Source organism: Astyanax mexicanus, chromosome 21, assembly GCF_023375975.1.
Source record: "Astyanax mexicanus isolate ESR-SI-001 chromosome 21, AstMex3_surface, whole genome shotgun sequence".
NCBI classification, from domain to species: domain Eukaryota; kingdom Metazoa; phylum Chordata; class Actinopteri; order Characiformes; family Acestrorhamphidae; genus Astyanax; species Astyanax mexicanus.
In genome coordinates this window covers 31,354,014-31,375,993 of record NC_064428.1, presented here as the reverse complement: position 1 = coordinate 31,375,993, position 21,980 = coordinate 31,354,014, and the positions used below count along the sequence as shown (strand labels likewise).

The 21,980-nt window shown below is 39.6% G+C and overlaps 1 protein-coding gene across 1 annotated transcript in view; it reads left to right on the top strand.

Moving 5' to 3' along the window:
• c21h3orf70 (chromosome 21 C3orf70 homolog) overlaps positions 1 to 20,929 on the top strand; it is a 43,160-nt gene extending 22,231 nt beyond the window's left edge. Inside the window, exon 2 of the mRNA XM_007246654.4 lies at positions 15,435 to 20,929. Coding sequence (XP_007246716.2) covers positions 15,435 to 16,063 — 629 coding nt within the window. The 3' untranslated portion in view covers positions 16,064 to 20,929. The remainder of the gene's footprint in view (positions 1 to 15,434) is intronic.
• The last annotated feature ends 1,051 nt before the right edge of the window (positions 20,930 to 21,980 follow it).

Here is a 21,980-nt window from a genome sequence, read left to right as displayed (position 1 = left end):
ACTCAGTCATAAGATTTCTCATTTTTAATCAACCTCACTGTGATCTATAGCTCTATAAATCCATATTCCGCCGTTTTCAGCTTCTCCTCTGTGGTTGAAAGACTACTTTTCTGTGTGTATGAGGTTAGTATTAGTGTGTGAAGTTGCAGCCTGCTGTTTGGCTCTGATTGGCTGGATGCAGCGCAGAGGCTGTATTGTTTTGAATAAAGTTGAGCTCTGCTGAACTTTTTTTCACTGGAGGGCGTGGCAGCACTCAGTGCAACCAACCCAGCATGAACCGCGGCATGCAGCGGCTTTCTCCACTGAAATGAATAGGATGCGGTGTGCTGGTGGATGTGGAGAGGATGCGTCTTTCTTGCGTTTCTTGTTCTGCAGGCTGCGAGTTTGAGACCCCTGTTCTACACACATTATTACATATGAAAATTTACACACACACTGCCCTGTCAAGAACAATGCAGACATGTTTAATCTGTACCAATGTGTAATTTACCAGTAGTTACACTGTAATTACATGAATTGCTCATGTGTAACTACATAGTTATTACTGTCACGAATGCCAGACAAGGGTGAGACACATGCCGATTACAATCAGAGAATTTATTAAAGGAAAAATCAAGCACAGGTGTAGCTAAGAACAGAAAGGCAGCACAAAAAAAGCTAGGAAGCTAGACTCAATACCGGGCACAGAGAACAGGAAATTAGGGGTATTTATACAGGGAAGCACAGGTGAAAACACTTAGACTTATTAGTATGATGGAGAATTTGTAAGACGCAGTGGCAGATGACTGGGAGAGTCTGGATGAGAGAGCATGGTGGAATCCTGGGAAGTGTAGTTCTGAGTCACTGAATTAAAGTCCATGGCGGGCAGACAGGAAGTGGCTGGCCTAACAATTACAGACATGCATTATAAAGTGGGACTGAATTTTCTTGTAAGTAGGCTGATTAATATGTGAGAAAATAATTAAAGACTGCGAGATGTCTGGCCGCTGTTCAGCCATTGCCAACGGTAGCGGTGTGCCGAAAAAAAAAATAAGGTGGGCGTAAAAATAGCGTGGGCCTAATCAAGGAATGGGCCTGTGCGCTTTGTTTATTCATGCGTCTTCAGCCGTAATCCCCAGCCTACTGTTATAATCCCATATGAAATCATTTTGTCTCGCTGCGTTAATGCCCTGTTAGGGGTCAACAGGAAACGTTGTTGGGCAGTTGTTAAATCCAGCTTAGTCTCATCCGCAGCCAGTCGGCCCTCCCACTCACCTCCTCTCCGCAGGTTCTCGGTGAAACTGTCGAGCCGTAGATTCAGGAAAGCTGTGATTTCATTGGCTGAAGCTTGAGTCAGTCACAACTGCAGTATCCAGTTTATTGGTTTAATGCTTTATATCGTAACTGACTTTACAGAGTTTTAGATCAGCTGTAGTGCAATGCCATTGGGCTGCAGATGATGTAAAAATACAACTGCTTCCAAAATCACAACAGCTCGATTTTATCTGTTTTAAATGAGAAATTTGGTTCTTTCTGTTCCTGCCTTGTTTTCTTGCTTGTTGTCCGATTCCATGTGCCCTATTTCAGTGATCTATAAGCATGAAACATCTGGCCCGTGAGGTTGTTTGAACTATAATGAAAGATAATGAAAAAATAATAATAATAAAACGCTTCTCTGGTGAGCTTTTGTTTATATTCCTCCCCTGTGTCTCTCTGGCGCACTAGGCGTGACTTTAGTTTCCACCCGTTCTCATTTGTCCACCCGTTCTTGGGCTCTCCATCTCCTTTTAAGGGCGTTTTTTTGTCCCGGCCATGTCCCAATTCACTAGGTAGTGGTAGCGGTAGTGTATTGGACCACGACCCTGGTGACACGGGTTTGATTCCGCGTGAGGAGCGCTGTGTTTATTTATTTATTTATTTATTTTCTTCTTGGGTTTACCTGCTTTGAGATCAACTGTTCTGCAATTGGGTTCAACAACTCTCATGGCCCGCCATGTAATTGCTTGGAAAATATCTGGCCCACGGCCAAACTTAATTGCCGACCCCTGATTTAGGGTGTGTCAGAGTGTCTTTGGAAATTTGAGGGCACAAAAAATACACATTGTGTGGCTCAAAATGCGCAAAAGGCATTAATTAACTAATTCTTTTAATTAATCATGGGTGTGGTTAATTTTGGGCGTAACGTGAAATTCCCTTTAAGAGTCAGGTGAGCTTTGACTTTGGCGCGCTCGTATCTTAACAGTACGCCGCTTTTGTGTGTCTCAGCAGAGGATTCTGACCTGTTCATTCACCAGCAGTTCATTTAAGGCAACAGAAATGTTATTTTATACTTTATTCTTTGTTTAATGTTGATGTAAAAGCTGGACTTGCATCCATATGTGTGTGTAATGAGACTGTTGTCAGGGTTTTAATCAGTCAGTGGCGCACCTGTATTTTCCATCACCAAGATAGAAACATGCCAGAAATTTACCTGAACACACCTCACTTCCAGACCAACACATCCATCAGTGCAGATTTATTCCTGAACTCTGACGCTGTTTTAACAGCGTGGGTGCAAGGCATGAAAATAGACTGTTGAGGGGGTGTAAAATAGCAATGGCAAAAATAGCAATCCTGACACGCCTTGCGCAGAGTGAAAGATAGGGCCCCATTGTCTTCCCTAGCCTGTTTGTTTTCCTCTCCATGCCGTCTTTAGCATATGGATCTGTTTTGTTGCGCCCTCTTATTAGTCATTAGTGATCACACCTGTGTTTAGTTTGTTACCCAGCCCCCTCGTTATCTTCCCCATGTGTTCCTTATTTCCCTGGCTCTACTTGTTCCCTGTGTTTTACTTTCTTTGACGCTTTACATATTAATAATACAAATTATTAGTGCATTAGTCCTATTATCAATACCTTAAATTGATGATTTAGTTTTGATTATTAATTTACTAATCAGTGCAAGAATAGTCTTGCACAAGGGATGTGCCTGCCTGGATGGAGAATTAAACCCTAAATTTACATTGAAATTAATGAAATTGAATCTGTTTAGCTCTGTTTCTGTATAATGGTAATCAGGGTTTGTAATTAGCGCAGTAGGGCAGCCAATCGTCTCAAATACAAGCTCTCTTGCTATGTATTTCACACTAATACAATACAAATAAGACTCAGACTAGTTGAAGACAAAGTGTGGATGTGAGGTTAAACAAGGCCACAGGAAATGAGCTCAGCAGAGTTTCCCTTTTCCCAGGAAAACCCAGACAAAGCACCAAAAGGAGAGTACAGTGTACACACATATAGAAAGAGCTCTGGAAAAAAAATAATAAAAGGGCACTTAAAAATGATGAGTTTCTTTGATTTTACCAAATTGAAAACCTCTGGAATGTAATCAAGAGTAAGATGTATGATCAGCAGCCATCAAACCAAACGGAAGTGCTTGAATTTTTGCACCAGGAGTGAAGCAGCATAAAGTTATCCAAAAGCAGTGTGTAAGACTGGTGGAGGAGAACATGATGCCAAGATGCATGAAAACTGTGATTAAAAAACAGGTTTATTCCATCAAATATTGATTTCTGAACTTTATGAATTTTATGAATATCAACTTGTTTTCTTTGCATTATTTAAGGTCTGAAAGCTCTGCATCTTTTTTGTTATTTCAGCCATTTCTCATTTTCTGCAAATACATGCTCTGAATGCTCTAAATGCTCTAAATCTTCATTTGATTGGCATCACCATGTGGAGCAATGAAGCAGTGGTCTTGGGGAGTTTCAAACACTGTTGTTTTAATGAAAATAACGATAATTAATGCTGCCTATCATACAAAAGAGAATATCAATCACAACACAATACAATATTAATATATTCTTACACCCCTATCTATAAGCATGAAACATCTGGCCCGTGAGGTTGTTTGAACTATAATGAAAGATAATGAAAAAATAATAATAATAAAACCCTTCTCTGGTGAGCTTTTGTTTATATTCCTCCCCTGTGTCTCTCTGGCGCACTAGGCGTGACTTTAGTTTCCACCCGTTCTCATTTGTCCACCCGTTCTTGGGCTCTCCATCTCCTTTTAAGGGCGTTTTTTGTCCCGGCCATGTCCCAATTCACTAGGTAGTGGTAGCGGTAGTGTATTGGACCACGACCCTGGCGACACGGGTTTGATTCCGCGTGAGGAGCGCTGTGTTTATTTATTTATTTATTTTCTTCTTGGGTTTACCTGCTTTGAGATCAACTGTTCTGCAATTGGGTTCAACAACTCTCATGGCCCGCCATGTAATTGCTTGGAAAATATCTGGCCCACGGCCAAACTTAATTGCCGACCCCTGATTTAGGGTGTGTCAGAGTGTCTTTGGAAATTTGAGGGCACAAAAAATACACATTGTGTGGCTCAAAATGCGCAAAAGGCATTAATTAACTAATTCTTTTAATTAATCATGGGTGTGGTTAATTTTGGGCGTAACGTGAAATTCCCTTTAAGAGTCAGGTGAGCTTTGACTTTGGGGCGCTCGTATCTTAACAGTACGCCGCTTTTGTGTGTCTCAGCAGAGGATTCTGACCTGTTCATTCACCAGCAGTTAGATCGTACAGATCTAACTAATTCAGTATTAGTACAACTCTCCGATACGGGACCTCATAATTCATCTCACAGAAATGGGCCATTTCTGTCTCTTTCATCATCGACTAGAGCAGCGCAGAGATAAAACTCCAGGCGTAGCTTCCAGATAGATCATCTGGGCTGGAAGTGAAGTGGTGGAGAGCGATGTGGATCTCTCCGTCTTGTTAAGATCACAGTAGGAGGTTCCATCAAAGGCAGGGGTCAGCCTGTAAGCGCCTATTATGTCCTTATCAGTGAACTGAAAGGGAATTTCATTTAACGCAGCAACAAGTCAGTCGTGGTTAGACGAGATAAAGCCTGAGGTAAGAGGATCAAGCATAACATTATGACCATTGGCCATATAGTAGCACTTTGTATTTCTATAACTGCAGACTATAGTTTTGTATATGTTTATCAGTATACTTTTACATTATCCTCAATTCACCCTGTTATCAGTCTGCTTTATGAGGTAGAGTCACCTGGGATGGCTTTCAGTTAACAGCTGTGCTGAACTTAGTCTAAGTCTGTATTCTTCATACCAGTGGCCTGCAGTGAATATAGTGGGTACCCCTTCTGCAACACCAACAGTAGAAACAAAAACGTGTATGAAGTTTGTCTTATTTCCTAAACAGTAACTTACCAAGACCCTAAATTTGCATGCAATAACAATAATATTGAAAACCAGGGGGGTTTCTCAGCCCCGCCCCACTTTCAATAGTGAGTTCTCACTGGACAGTAACATTTCACATTTCATTTTAGCAAGAATTCCGCACTGCTCCTAGACGAAATGCAATCCTGAGCATTGTGATTTTCTACAATACAATGTAGTCCAGCTGGTTGCATTTTAATTGGTTTTGAAAATGTGCTTTAAAATAGAAATGGAAATACTTTACTTTTTCTGAGTACTGAAGAAAATAAAGTGCTCCTAAATAAGCAAATACCAGGAATTATGGATTTATTGGTGTCACTTTTACAGAATTTAACAAACACTGGTTTACCCACTTCATTAGATTGACATCACCACATAGTCATGTTTATGTTGCAATAAAATAATAATTGCAAAAAAAAGCAATAAATAAGTAATTATGAAAAGCAAGAATTACTTAACTAAATAAACAAAATCACATAAAGAAACGAGGGTCAGTCAATCTGAAACTCTGAAAGTATTCTCAATTGCAGCTGCAAAAAAAAACATCAAAAATGTTGAAATGTTGAAACTGGCACTCATCAGGCCTGCCCCAGGAATTTTATAGCAAGAGTTACCTCTGTTGTACAGGAAAACGTCATCAGTTACTAGCTTCAGAAACCACAAAACCACATTTTTATGTGTTCCTTCATAGTCTGATTGATTTTAGTATTTCTTTTGCAAATTTTTGACTGGTTTGACTTGTAAAATATATATTTTTTTCTTTTATTATTGAACCGTATTGATGTGTAGAAGAGTCTCTGGAGTGGTTCCCCTCAGAATCGTGCGTCCCTGCAGTGGAGTGTGGCCAGGGTTTGCGTGGGCTAATATATTGCAAAACAGACAGTCATAATCTGAGGGCCATTTCTGAGGGAATTATATTAGCATGGGCTTTGTGTACTCCCTTGAGCCTCTTCTGTAACAAAGGAAACAATGAATGCTTTGTAGCTGCTTATTGAATTTTGCTCAGGAATATTTAGCATTAATCAAATAGAGAGTTCACAGCCTCATTCTGTGGGGATGAAAAAGAATGTAAAAAGAATAAAACAATAATAACAGGATGCACATATAGTAGGAGTGTATGTGGAGATACATGTTCATCACAGGGGCTTCAGAAAAGTGAATCTACAGTACAATAGGTTCTGCGGTTCTTCAGTGTAGGCAAATCTAGCAGGGAAAAAAAAAACCCTGCTATGGAGAAATGCGTAAGCAGATTAGCGCTAGGCTAATTTCCTCATGATTTCTTTCTTCAGCCGAAGCCTGAGAGGCAAACGGAACTTTTACAACTCGACGCATTTTAACTCAGATTTAGAACTTACTGTCATACTGCCTGAGGCGTAATTATGTAAAGGCTATTGTCATTTAGATGAACGCCTCAGACACAAAGCCCTCACGCTGTCTCACCGTTTTGTTAAAGCTGAAGTAGAATCCAGGGGGATGTAGCTCTGCGGAGAAACCCGAATTGTTCTGAGCACTTAAAAGTCACCCATTCACCCACCGTGCTGAAAACAAGGTGGCGTATTAGATGGAAATCATTTGAAGGCTGTCATTGGTACAGGTGTACTTTTTACTTTTTACACTGTGCTGAAGACAAAGCTTTTCTCAGAACTTCTCAGAAGGAATAGTTTCCTGAGCTAGTAGAGCTCAAAATGCTAAGTAGAGCTCTTCAGCTAGTGTGGTGCAACATGCTAATATAGAAAACCACAGTTGGGCAACATCAGTAGAAAAGATTATTATATAATCAAGCAATAGAACACGAGAGGGAATGTGTTATCGCAAATACACACAACTGTGAGTTGGTCGTAGGCACGATCTGAATGCGAATGCCATAGATCAGGGGTGTCCAAACTACGGCCCGCGAGGTATTTTAGAAATAGAATTAAAGTTGGCCCACTGGTAAGCAGGTTTTTATAATGTGAGATTCAAAGTTTGAACGCTAGGTGTCAGAAACGGGCCAAAGAGTCTAAAAGCGGAGAGAGTGCGCATTTCTAGCGCAGAAAAACGGACCAAAGAGTCTAAAAGCGGAGAGAGTGCGCATTTCTAGCACAGAAAAACGGGCCAAAGAGTTTAAAAGCGGAGAGAGTGCGCATTTCTAGAGCAGAAAAACGGGCCAAAGAGTCTAAAAGCGGAGAGGGTGCGAATTTCTAGCGCAGAAAAACGGGACAAAGAGTCTAAAAGCGGAGAGGGTGCGCATTTCTAGCGCAGAAAAACGGGCCAAAAAGTCTAAAAGTTGCCGTAATTAAGGAGTTTAATATTAAGAGACATCATGAAATTAAACATCAATTTGAAAAATCTTAGTTACCACAACACTGTCAAAGACAGTAAGTCAACAGTAAGTCAAGTAAAATGGTGTGTAAATAAAATAATCAGGAAAAATGTATTATTTAAAGTGGTATATTTCATTATTTGCTTTATTACAGAGTCTGTGGCCCGTGACTTCAAATATATGTCTCCTTCTGGCCCCCAACAAAAAAGTTTGGACACCCCTGCCATAGATCATCACAGCTGTGATGTTATTCTCGATAACACACAACCTTGAGTATTCTTTTGCTTTTATACAACAGTTTTTTTTTTTTACTAAATGAATCAAGAAAACAAAAGACCCTCATAAAATTGATAATGAATATGCTTTAAAACTGTCTGTGCCTTCCGCAAAAAAAAAGTTGTTCCAAAACAAGTAAACTGTAACAGAACTGTAGCTACAAAAAACAGCATGTGGTTTATAGGTTAGCTTGAAATCAAAAATTAAGAAAATGAAGGGGGTTAGTAAATGTTAGGAGTGTGAAATAACACTAAAACTCTCCTTTCCTGCTCTGTGGAGTCGTCTTCAAGTGAAAGCTGTGCGTTTGCGAGCATTTCTGTTTGTTTTGCTGGGTGGTGTGGTGTGGCTAGCTAGCCGGCTGGACTGTGGCTAGGTAAGCGTAGCTTGCTTTATCTTAGCATTAGCTTAGCCTAGCTTAGCCTAGCCTAGCCTGGCTGGTTACTGTTCTGGCTGAGAAGGAAAATCCATGAGTGTAAAAGATCAGGAATAGAGCTGAAGGTAAGCCTGAAGGACATTAGACGTTATTATGAAGGTGCTTTCTTTAACAGCGGCCACACTCTCTCTCTCTTTAGTCTCTTTAGTGTTGGCAGATCATTTAACGCTCTCTAGATTTAGTCAGTTCGTCAGAGAGAGACTTTAGAGAGAGAGAGAGAGTGTGTGTGTGTTATTTCAGGGCTACTTGATGACTCACGTTATGTTGAGAATGAAAATAACAGCACTATATTGGTGTGATCAGGACAGAAACGATAGACTAGCCGCTCCGTTCTCTCAGCCTCCTACATCAAAGCGTACATAACTCACGCCAACTGCTGCTCCTCGTCTCTGCGGTGATAAAACTCTGCAGTAAAATTACACTATATGGTCGAAAGTAATGGGACACCAGCATATTTATTGGTTCTTCTGAAATTAAGGGCATTAGGAAGAGATTATCCTGCTTTTGTTGGAGTAGTTGACTCTACACAGTCCAGGCAGAGAGAGTTTTCTACTAGACTTTGGAAGAGCATTACAATGGAGCCCATCGTTCCAGAGAACACCGTTCTTCCACTGCTCCACAGATCAATACTAGAAAGTTTTAACCCTTTGAACTCTAGGCTGTTTTGGTGTGTTTTTTCTCTGTTTTTGTTTTCAGTTCCTCTTTCAGGTCTTATAACACAGTAATTATATCAGACAGACACATGCCCTGATCTCTTTTACTCCAGAAGACATACGACTGCTCAAAAATATTATCATTTAAAATGTAACAGGAAGCAGAATTGGAATATTTTCCTCGAACTGATCATGTTTTTTTGTTTTTTTTATAATGTTATTTCTAATTTTTCCCATTTTCTCCTCAGTTTACACGGCCAATTACCCAACCCACTCATTAGGACTCCCCCTATCACTAGTGATACCTCAACACACCAGGAGGGTGAAGACTAACACATGCTTCCTCCGATACATGTGAAGTCAGCCACCGCTTCTTTTCAAGCTGCTGCTGATGCAGCATTGCCAAGCAGCATCACAGCGCACTCTGAGGAAAGCACAGCGGCTCGGTTCTGATACATCAGCTCACAGACGCCCTGTGCTGCAGACATCACCCTAGGAGTGATGTGGGGAGAGAGCGTCATCTACCCACCCAGAGGGAGCAGGTCAATTTTGCTCCCTCTAACGCCGGCAGCTTGATGGCAAAGCTGCATGAGCTGGGGTTCGAACCTGCGACCTGAACTGATCATGTTTTGGTCAAAATTTTACCAAGCGCCTGTTTTTTTTTTTTATTATTACTCATTTTTGAATGTATAGACTTTAAATATATTCACACCTAAGATATCTTTTCAAAAATGGTTAGACTACAGTGTTTATGAGTTATATAAGCATAAGAATATTGATGATTCGAGTTCATTACATGGCTTATTAATTATTACTTTGACAAAATACATGGAGAAACAGCATCAGGCGGATTTATTTATTTTTCCTGATAATCAATAATCACACCTCTAGGATACATGTAGATACTAAAAACCTGACACTCAGAGCAGCCTATGCCTTTCAGTATTTTAATCAGGACACACAAAGAAAACTACTGTATATACAAAAATGTAAACTTTTTAATCAAAATAAATAAAAATGTTTAGTGCAAAATAACTACTTAAAGTAAAAATGTGCAGGTAAAATAAAAACTATATAAAGTAGTGCGCACACCATACCTAGCTTTAGTTTGAGTAAAGCAGGTAGTTTCACACTTTTTCTGTGGACACTTTTGAGTCAGTTACTGATATTATTTGGTTTGAAACATCATATAAATATGTTTGAAGCACTAATAGTAAATAATACTGGTTGGGGAAGGAGATATCAATTTTTTAGGTGTTTTTCTCTCAATGGGTTTCTTGTAGATGCATTCTACTGAGTTGCACAATGCACTGAACGCTCAATGTTTTTTTTAGTCAACACTACTTTTTCGTCACAAACAATTCAAAAGGATAAGTGTCTTTGATTTTACCAAATTGAAAACCTCTGGAATATAATCAAGAGGAAGATGGATGATCACAAGCCATCAAACCAAACTGAACTGCTTGAATTTTTTGCACCAGGAGTGAGTAGCATGAAATTATCCAAAAGCAGTGTGTAAGACTGGTGGAGGAGAAAATGATGCCAAGATGCATGAAAACTGTGATTAAAAACCAGGGTTATTCCACCAAATATTGATTTCTAAACTCTTAAAACTTTATGAATATGAACTTGTTTTCTTTGCATTATTTGAGGTCTGAAAGCTCTGCATCTTTATTTATTATTTCAGCAATTTCTCATTTTCTGCAAATAAATGCTCTAAATTACAATATTTTTACTTGGAATTTGGGAGAAATCTTGTCCATTTTACTCAAATATAAACCTATAAATAGCAAAATCAGAGAAACTGATTCAGAAACTGAAGTGGAGCTGTATAGTGTATATCGTAATTTACAATTTTTTAAATAAAAAATACAATGTCATACTAATCAACTTGGTTGATTATAAGCTTTAATTTCAGTTGGCTAGTGTTAACTTCTTAAACATCTCTAGCATGTTTATGTTTATATACTGTAGACTATTGACCATTATAAGAAAAAAAAACCCTTGATAATGTTTCTGTGAAACAGAGGACACACACAATATGAATAATTCTTAGAGAAATTACTCAGTATTTGTTGAATGAGAAAATGCGAGAGTTTCAGGGGTCATAAACTTCGTAAGTGTTCTCCGAGGCCATTAGAAAGAGCTTGAAAAGAGGTTTTCATGGCGTTTTGTAGAAACCGTTATTGGCTTTTTGTATGGCGCGGCTGCGTGAGGCGTAAATGGGAGCACTGCCGCTGAATGGGAATGATCTTTATGCCGAGCTCTAGTTAACTGGCCTGCTCTTTATGTCTCGCACTTTCTCCAAGCAGTCCATTTCTCTCCCGCTGGAAACGCAGCGCCGTCAAATTCAAACGCTGCTATCAGCCAGGACTGAAAATGACTGAGAATTGCGTGTGGCTATGATTGTTGGGCAAAATGTGAGGCATGAAGCAAACACAGAAAAATGACCATCATTTTATCTCTAGCCTAACACAACGCTGTATCTCTGAAATGATGTTTCTGTAGAGCAGGAAAAAATGCTTTCCCCTCAGTTTAATGTTCTCAATTTAATGGAATATGATTGTATTCCAAGTCATTGTGGATCACTTTTATTGGCCCATTCATTGTTTGCTTTATTCTAACAGAATTAAATATGTGTGTGGCCTGTGGTGGTGGGTAATTTCCATAGAAGAGTCCACAGAAGTTATTCACAGTAGATATGATTGTCCTTCTACAGGGGTTGGACAATGAAAATGAAACACCGCGATCAGCCATGGTTTTGTGTTTTTTGGATACAATCCGGGTTAGCACCCGAACATCCCTTTCAGACAGCTTCCTCTAACAGCGTCCACAGTTAATCCTGTTGGATGTGGTTGGTCCTTCTTGGTGGTATGCTGACATTTACCCTGGATATCGTGTCTCTTGATACATCACAAAGACTTGCTGTCTTGGTCACAGATGCGCCAGCAAGACGTGCACCAACAATTTGTCCTCTTTTGAACTCTGGTATGTCTCCCATAATGTTGTGTGCATTGCAATATTTTGAGCAGAACTGTACTCTTACCCTGCTAATTGAACCTTCACACTCTGCTCTTACTGGTGCAATAATGTGCAATTAATGAAGATTGGCCACCAGGCTGCTCCAATTTAGCCATGAAACCTCCCACACTAAAATGACAGGTGTTTCAGGTTCATTGTCCAACCCCTGTATCTCAAACATACATGTTTTACCCTGTGAAAATTACAAAACAAATGACTTGCTGTTTCCCTCTAAACTCAATACTAAATTTACGGCACTGCTCCGACCATTTTAGTCTCATATGGGCCCAAAACTACCTCAATTTGTTTGGTTTTGTGTTGGAGAAAAAATCACATTTGATCACTGCTACTCAACACATTCAGTCTTATAGTCTGTTTAAAAATATCATGATGAAACTGGCACTCGTCAGGACTGTCCTAAGAAAGGAAGAGCATGAGTTTCCTCTATTGTTTTAGGTAACTATAACTCTATTCTAAGAGGAAGGCTTACGCTTAAAAACAAGGGATAAGTGCTTCCTTTCTCTTTCCATCTGATTGGTTCATTGTTGTCTAGGAGAAACTACATCTCTCCCAGTTAGAGCAGAAAATTAAAAAAAGAATCATTTTGGAGGAAAATTAATGGGGAATCATGCTAACGTTGAAATTAACGGTCTGAATAATGTGTACCAGCTGTCTGACACATTTAAAATCCATGTCATGCAGCTGCTTCTCTGCTGGTTTTTTTTTGTTCATTCTCATTTGTGCTTCTTATCTCTCTGTAAAAAAAAAAAAAAAAACATGTTTGAAGCTTTATCTCTCAGTCATCAAACTCATCTCTCAGTTGATTTGGAATTTGGGTTATTCTGTGAAAAAAATAAAAGGCTTCCTTTTGTTCTCTCTGTATCGCAGATATTTTCTTTCTCTCGTTTTTCTCATTTTCTCCACATGCTTGGCACTTATCGCAGACTCTGTCTTAACGACTTTTTAACTCCGCCGCTTCTGTTCTGTCGCCTTTCTCCTCTCCCTGAGCAGCAGAGCACTAAAGCAGGCTTTTGTCAGCTAGCGTTTTGCTCCCAGAGGCTTTGAGATGTTCTTTATGGTTTTTGCTGCTAAAGGGAAGATATGAGGTGACCAGCACTTCACATGTTGCCTTCTGAAGCCCTGGTGCACTGAAGCAAATCGAATTTACACTGATTTTTAGCTTAGATACATTACGTAGGGGCAGGAAACACAAGGCATCCCATGATACGGCATTATCATCAAACATTGCCTGCGATAAAAATAAAGATCATATTACTGTGATTTTGTGATATTTGATATATTGCAAGAACAAGGGCATTGCCTGGGTATGTAAAGATCCGCGGCTCAGCCCAGTTAATTCAATATATATATATATATATATATATATATATATATATATATATATATATATATATATATATATATATATATATATATATATAAAAGAATAAGTATCCTGATATATAATGTTTAACACTATAATATGTAGTTTTTTAGCTGATCAATTTGATCCGTTGAAAAACATACAATTTTAGGGCAGAAACCTGTGTTAAGAAACTCATTTAAACTTAGTATAGTACTAAATTATGGCTATCCACAACATCCAGCTTCTAGCTAACTGGTTAGTTATATTAACTTTCGTTATTTAATGCTTATAGTAAGTCCTGCAATCCTAAATTAATAAAAACTATTTGAAAATGAAATAGTTATTGGCTGATCAGGTAAGTTACATCAGGGCAGGTTAAACATATAAACATTTTTTTATACAGTTTAAATGGTTAACTCCGTTACATTTTTTTTCTCCCCAGTAGCCCACCGTGCTCCGCAAAACCAGCAATCTGATTGGCTGTTTCTCCTGAAAGGCGAAACTTTATCCTTAAACTAGCTCCATGATAAGGGTTAAGAGATTTTTCATTCACACACAGCCAGTGTCATGTCTCCTCATTAATAATTGTTTAGCTGAGCGAAACGATTCGGGGCTACTGGAAAATTATTCGGGGCTAAAGCCCCAGAAGCCCAGGCCAGGCGCCCCTGTGCAAGACAATTCTTTACAATACTTCGAATAAAATGCTCCTAAATGGGTAAATTATGGATTTATTGGTGTCAGTTTTAAATTGATTATAGCGCTACCATGTGGAGTAATGAAGCAGTAACTTTAGTAAGTCTAATTTGGGGGCAAGTCTTAAGGAGTTTAAAGCACCAATGTTTCAATACAATATCCATATTTGATGCCCTGTACCAATAATATAATAATATATCGCAAATGAATATCATTCGATATATCGCAATAGCGATATTTTGTCCCAACTCTAACATGAAGTGACTGACCTTTACTCTTATAGTTTTGTAATGGGGCTGCAAGGCTAATATATTGCATTTTCAAGCAGTATTGTCAGTGTGTCCCATTATATTTGCCATAATTGCTTTAAAATATATGAAGTTACAGGGTCCAAAATATGTCAAAATCTAGGAGAAAGCTTTTCCTGGGGAGAAGAATATAGTTACTCCAACATAAACAGCATATAATCTGTATAATACCATTCATATGGGAAGAAACCATGAATAAATATTTATTTTATATGTTTTTTTCAAGGTGTAAAGATTGTAATGTCATTAAATCTCAGAAACCAACCATTTCTTAGCTCTGTTTAAGGTTCATAACTATGCAACATGATTTGAGCCAGGGGTTTACAGGGTTTCCCGCAGGGTTTCGTAACTTAAACAACTATAAGTGTACGACCTAGTATTTTGTGGATAAGAGATTTATTATCAATATTGCTATTTACTTTAAAGTGATTGATAGTATTGTAACATTCGTGCTTTATTGGTTATTTTAGAATAGTTTTATATTCAAGTCAAGAACATTTAATAGTAAGATAATTAGCAAAAAGACTTTTACTTTGTCTCCTCTTTAACATTTTCTTTCATCGCCTGGTGATTTCTGGTTGCATTTAGATTTTTTTGTGGCATTTTTTAAAATAGTCATTTTTAAAAGTAGCCCAAAAAACAAACCTGCCACCCCTGCTTTTTAAAATAGTAGTTTTAAACAAGCCCAATTTTTGGCCGGAAAAAAACGCAAACCTGGCAACTCTGAATACAAGTCTTGGCCAATTGACTGTGTTTGTGATTAAGGCAAGGCAAGTTTATTTATATAGCACCTTTCATACATAATGGTCATTCAAAGTGCTTTACAAATTAGAAAATACAGAGAAGTCAAATTACAAATAAATGTAACAATAAAAATATAAATAAAAAATAAATTAGGAATAAATCATGGATAAAAAACATGATTCAAACATGATTAAAACAAAGATAAGCCAAATTAAAAACATTTTAAATAATAATTGTTCTTTCTAATTTAAGAAAATAATTTAAGAACAATGTTAAAAAGACATTATAATTAAATAATATTCAAGTAATTCAAGTGCAAGTTTGACTTTATACCTAAACCTACCAACTTAAAACCAGAAGTTGCGGCTTCTCTCTACATGTCGATTCTGCAAGTCTACTTTTCTTCTGACAACTCCTCTCCTTCTTTTCTTCTAGGTAAATATGTCTACCAGCCGATGACCAGTGTCTGCCAGCTTCCCAGCACCTCCGTCCCTGCCACGCCCTCCGACAACACCCATACCATGAACCTGTCCATCTCCCTGACTGAGCGCCTCCTCAGAACTGCCTCCAACTTCAAAGCCCCTCCGTGCCCAGAGTCGCCCAAGTTCTGCGTCATCTCGGACCTCTTCATCGACGACTACATCGTGAAACGGATCAACGGGAAGATGTGCTACGTGCAGAGACCTCCACCGCCGATGCCCAGCCCACCGCAGCAGCCTCAGGCTTTGAAAACCCAAGCGCCCACTCAGAGGGTCCACAAGCAAGTGGCGCAAGTTGGGCAAACTCAAGGCAAGCAAGGCCAAAAAGCAGGACCCAAAATGGATCACTGTTCTTCGCCGTCCAGCTCGGAAGACTCTGGCATCAACGCGCTGGGTCTGCATTATATGGAGTCGTGCGACGAAGACTCCTGTGAGGACGATGAGGATGAGGAAGAGGAGGACGACGAGCTGAGCACAGACGGGGACTCAAGTCCTGGTAGCCTGTGGGAGCAAGACGAGTGCACCTTGCTTTCACCATCCAAGTCTATGGTAGAGATTATCGAGAAAATCGAGACGACCGTCTGATGCGTTGAGACGTTCCACAAGACGACAACCCAAGCCGTTGACGCATCCCGTGGTCTTCGACTTCAATTTCGACATCGATATCAATCGATGATCGATTGGATGGGACTTGACCACTGTTTGGATGAACCATGAAGCGAATAGGCAAAAGCCAAGAGAACACATACATACCCACACTTTCCCACTTCCACAATGTCTGTCTGTTTGTCTGTGCACCTGAGATGTTTCCACGTCTTTATCTTGTCTTTTCTTCTGTTCATCATCTTGACATTATCACAGTTTTCTTGGGATGTTAGCCCTACTTATGGATTATATATACTGTACAACAGAGTTCACAAGTACATAGAAAGTTATCAAAGGTCAGGCCGAAAGTCGTAGGTTTTTGAATAAATGGATGGATTGATGGATGGATGAATGGATGGATGGACTGATGGATAGATGATGAATTCCTTGTCCAGCGACGACATGATTTAAAAGTATTTCTGGCACAAATGTACCGTGCATTCTAAGGAGTTCCCCACCTTAAAGGAATGGGGGATAAGAGATGTTTCCACGTCTTTATCGTGTCTTGTCTTCTTCTCATCATCTTGACATTATCATAGTCTTCTCTTGGGATGTTGGCCCTACTTATGGATTATATATACTGTACAACAGAGTTCACAAGTACATAGAAAGTTATCAAAAGTCGTGGCCAAAAGTCCTAGGCTTTTGGATGCATGGATGGATTGATGGATGGATGGATGGATGAATGAATTCCTCGTCCAGCGACAACATGGTTTAAAAGTATTTCTGGCACAATTCACCGTGCATACTAAGGAATTCGCCCTCAAAGGAATGGGGGGAAAAAGGACAAAGATGAATGAAAATGAAAGAAAGGAGGTCTAAGCAATAGAAGAAAAAATGAGAAGCACCATCCCCCCGCTGGGTGGAAAGACATGCAAAAAAAAAAAGGTCTTGGACTGTGAAAGAGAAGGAGATGGGCAGATGGAGCGAGAGTCTCCTCAGCCCGTTGTAACAAGGATCCATCTGAACTGTGACTAAATGATGAATGAATTCAGAGGACTGTAATGAGATGGTGTGAAGAAAAGGGGGTCAAGGCTCCATGCTCCAGGGTGTTCCTGTCCCACTGCCCCCTTAAAAACTCTGTCGCTGCCTCCTGTGGCACTGAGAACTGCTAAGCCGCCGTTGCCCCTCGTCTCCGCAGAGTCAGGGGCTACACGATCCCGTGAAACCTCAGCAAGCCCTGAAGGCTTTTGCTTTCAGGACATTACAGCTTTTCCCAATGAGGAGGACAAACAGTTGAAGCTTTTTGACAATCATTGAACGATAGCGATCCATGCTATTCTGCTATCACGGTCTCGAAGTATCTGATTTCCTGCAGAACATCAAGTGAAGAGGGTACTTTGAACATTTTGGATGCTACCCTTTCATTATCAGAGATAATAAGAGATACAGTATAAGAACCAGAGGAAGGTGCAGTGTCATCAAAGCATGAGTACAGTTAGTTACATCTTAGCTTGCTTACGATCCCAGCTAACATGCTCATGTGTGATGCCTACCTGTGGCTTGGGAATGGGTAAGGAACCAAAAACGTTTCTTAAATGATGCAGCAGCCGTAGGTGCCAGGATGTTTGTTACACCATTTAAGGTAGAATGGGAAAAATCGCTTGCTAGCAAGTAGGGCTGGGTGATATGAATAAACTCAAACTCATATCCCAATATGCTTCAGAGAAATGGCAAAATTATATTTTTAAATATGAAAATATGATATGATATGATGTCACCCATATGACATTATGATGGGTTCTACCAACGTGTCCCACTTAATGTTTCTAGCATTCCCATCTTACCACCCATATTAGCTCCACAAGAGCATGTTGGCTGGGATCTTTGGCTGCCCCTAATGTTGGGATAATGTCCCCAAAGTTCCTCTTAGACAGAAGTCTCTCACAACCTTATATTATACTGTAATAATAACCTGGGACATATATACATACAGGGGTTGGACAATGAAACTGAAACACCTGTCATTTTAGTGTGGGAGGTTTCATGGCTAAATTGGAGCAGCCTGGTGACCAATCTTCATTAATTGCACATTACACCAGTAAAAGCAGAGTGTGAAGGTTCAATTAGCAGGGTAAGAGGACAAATTGTTGGTGCACGTCTTGCTGGAGCATCTGTGACCAAGACAGCAAGTCTTTGTGATGTATCAAGAGCCACTGTATCCAGGGTAATGTCAGCATACCACCAAGAAGGACAAACCACATCCAACAGGATTAACTGTGGACGCTGTAAGAGGAAGCTGTCTGAAAGGGATGTTCGGGTGCTAACCCGGATTGTATCCAAAAAACATAAAATCACGGCTGCCCAAATCATGGCAGAATTCAATGTGCGCCTCAACTCTCCTGTTTCCACCAGAACTGTCCGTCACCACAATCAATTATTTTGGTCTAGAACCAGGTGTTTTAGGTTCTTTGTCCAACCCCTGTATATATGACCTTAGCACATGACAAAACCCTATCCTCCACTTCCTTCTCCACCATATCTGGATGGTAGAGAAGGTGCTGACCTGTTCTACAGCAGAAGATCAGAGTGGGCCAGGTCTGATTTGTGTCTTCACAATTGAAGATGCATTTTTTTTTATAGAGATCTTCGTACTCTGAAACCGGCACAACACGCCCACCACACCTAAAAGCACAGCCTGCACGGGCCCCAAGAGCTACGAGCCAACAGATCCAGAGATTCAGAGACTTACAGCCAACACACAACCACAGAATAGTACTGTACAAGTGCATGAAACCGCTACAGTGTGATATAACCATGAGGATTTGGCTATTAGTCTCAGACATAAACGAGCTTGAAACGATGCCCGGGACGGCGTGATCCTACAATCCCTCAATCCCTTTTACTGCCTTTTTTTATTATTTTAAAGAGATAAAATAAAAATACTGTAGCGATTTTTCCTGTTGGGTCTGGAAAATCCCTGAGTTCCTGTGTGTTACATGGGATTAGAATTGTATTTAAAATCAGATTCGGACAGTTATTCAACTCAAATCTCTTAACGACATTAAGAATTAAAAGGTAGTCCTGGATCACGTTGCTGTCCTTATAACAGGAGTGGAGACTAAGGCCCAGTCCCATTTCTCATTTGTACCCTTACTTCCTGTTTTCGAGTGCCATCCTTCAATTTGGAACACATTTATGAAGGGAAATGGTTGAAATCCTCCTCAAAAACCAACAAAAAGGTAACAAGCCTTTAAAACAAGCCTTTTTCCAATATGGCAAAGTTAGTTTCATTTTACAATATTTCCTATATGGCATCCTCAGCTACTAGTGGTGCTCTGTAGGCAACCCTGCCACTCTGTTGTGATAGCAGACAAACATTAAAGATGAAAAATTTAGTTCAATTTAGGTTATTCTACCTCTTCAAAAAGGGGTGGAGCCAACGATTTAACAGTTTAACAAATTTCTTATTAAAAATCAAAGCAGATCAAACAGCCAAGCCTAATTCCTCAGTGATGAGGGAAGTTACGCTAAAGTTAGCTATTGGTTAGATTCTTGTCCAAATGTTCCCGTTCCACCTTAAATGATGCAGCAGCCTATGGTGTCAGGATGTTGCTGTTACACCATTTAAGGTGGAATGGGAAAAATCGCTAGCTAGCAAGTAGGGCTGGGCGATATGAACAAAAAATCATATCTCAGTATGCTTCAAAAAATGGCAATATTATATTTGTTAAATTTGATACGATATAATTAAACCTTTCCAATCATTTGAAAATCTGATTGAAACAACTCAATATTCATGATATGATATACAGCTCTGGAAAAAAAAATGAAGAGACCACATCTGTTTCTGAATCAGTTTCTCTGATTTTGCTATTTATAGGTTTATGTTTGAGTAAAATGAACATTGTTGTTTTATTCTATAAACTACAGACAACGTTTCTCCCAAATTCCCCCAAAAAATGGTCATTTAGAGCATTTATTTGCAGAAAATGAGAAATGGCTGAAATAACAAAAAAGATGCAGAGCTTTCAGACCTCAAATAATGCAAAGAAAACAAGTTCATATTCATAAAGTTTTAAGAGTACAGAAAAATCAATATTTGGTGGAATAACCCTGTTTTTTAAACACAGTTTTCATGCATCTTCCACCAGTCTTACACACTGCTTTTGGATAACTTTATGCCTTTACTTCTGGTGCAAAAATTCAAGCAGTTCAGTTTGGTTTGATGGCTTGTGATCATCCATCCAACAAGAACTGGGTAATCTGCACCCTATCCCTATAGGCATGAACAAGCTAAATTCAGGGGTAGGGTTAAGTGGTATTGGTAAGTGGTGAAATGGGATTGGCCTGAAACCCAAAAAACTAAATTTTGCTCCTGTCCATCTCTGATGAAGGCTCCAGTCTGTGACTATAGCCCTTTGTTGCACGAGACCCTGTAGTTTATAAGCACAGAACATTTATACGTCACTGCCTGAGCAGAAATGTCCATTTCAGAGCTGTTTACGAAGTTTTAGAAATCTAATGGACCTATTACGTACCCTTGAGGAACCCCACACTTATTTGTATGGTGTATGATGTATGATTACCTCTCCTGTTCTTGGGTGGATAAATGAGGCAATGAAAGAGCGGATGAATGAATGAATAAATGGATGAATGGCTATCCCTGTATGTTTGCTCGGATTCATATCAGGGAATAAATAATACTGTAGCTATAAACATATACTGTAGATACACACAAACGCAAAATGTTTATCGCACATTTAAATATTCCCTTTCTTTTATTTTGTCTTTCTTTCTTTCTTATATCAGTTATTGTTAACTTATCTCTTATTTTTCTTATAAACAAATGCGAAAAAATCATAATGCTTGAGTCCCTCTTTTCATTCTCAGCCTGAATTACAGTTCTGTAAGCCTCGGTTCATAAATGAGGCTAGTAGATGAATCAGCAGGGAATATTCTTGGTGATTCCCTGGCATAATAAACCTAATTCCTTCAATGGGTAGAGAACAAGAACAGCTTGCATGAAATTACGGCTCATCCTAGTCAGCAGACAAGCAGATGGAACGTTAAAAAGGTTGGAACGGAGAAATCGGCCAATGAAAAGCAGAATGCAGCGCTGAAAAGTTCCGCTGCACATCATCGTTCGGACATCTAGACGTTTTAGAAGCAATCAGGTATCGATTAGCACATCAGCTAGGCCAAGGACGCTTCCGGAGAGGCTGCTAAAGAGATGAGAGTAGGGTATTATTGGCTGCAGTATGTAAGATGAGACAGGTCAATACCGGGCAGAATGAGATACGGCTCTGCAGTGATGCTGCACTAAAATTGGGGTGGAGAAATATGGTGAATATAACCCAATAACAATACACAAAGAACTGAATACAAGACGAGATAATGTTGGGCATGGAGGCATAAAGCAATTAAATAGCATTCTGCAGTATATTTACGTAGCTTTACAGATGTTGCAGCTGTTTTACACTCATAAATTTCGAAAGCATGCATCCCAGCTAGTCCCATAAATCAGGGGTTGGCAAATAAATTTGGCCGCGGGTCAGATATTTTCCAAACCATTGTGTGGCGGCCAAAAAAAAAAAATCTGTTTTGGGAAATGAAGTGTAATGGGATGGAGTGCTACAGACTAGTAGCTCTCCAGCCCAGAGGGTTGTTGAACCCAATTGCAGAACAGTTGATCTCAAAACAGGTAAACCCAAGCAGAAAGAAAAAAACCCACAAAGAAAGGTTCGAACCTGTGTCATCAGGGTCGCGGTCCAATACACAACCGCTGCCCTGGCTAGTGATTTGGGACACAGCCATGAAAAACACCCTTATAAGGATATAGGAAGCCCAAGAACAGGCGGAAAAACAAGAATGGACGGAAACTAGTCATGCTGAGTGCGACAGAGAGACAAGGAAG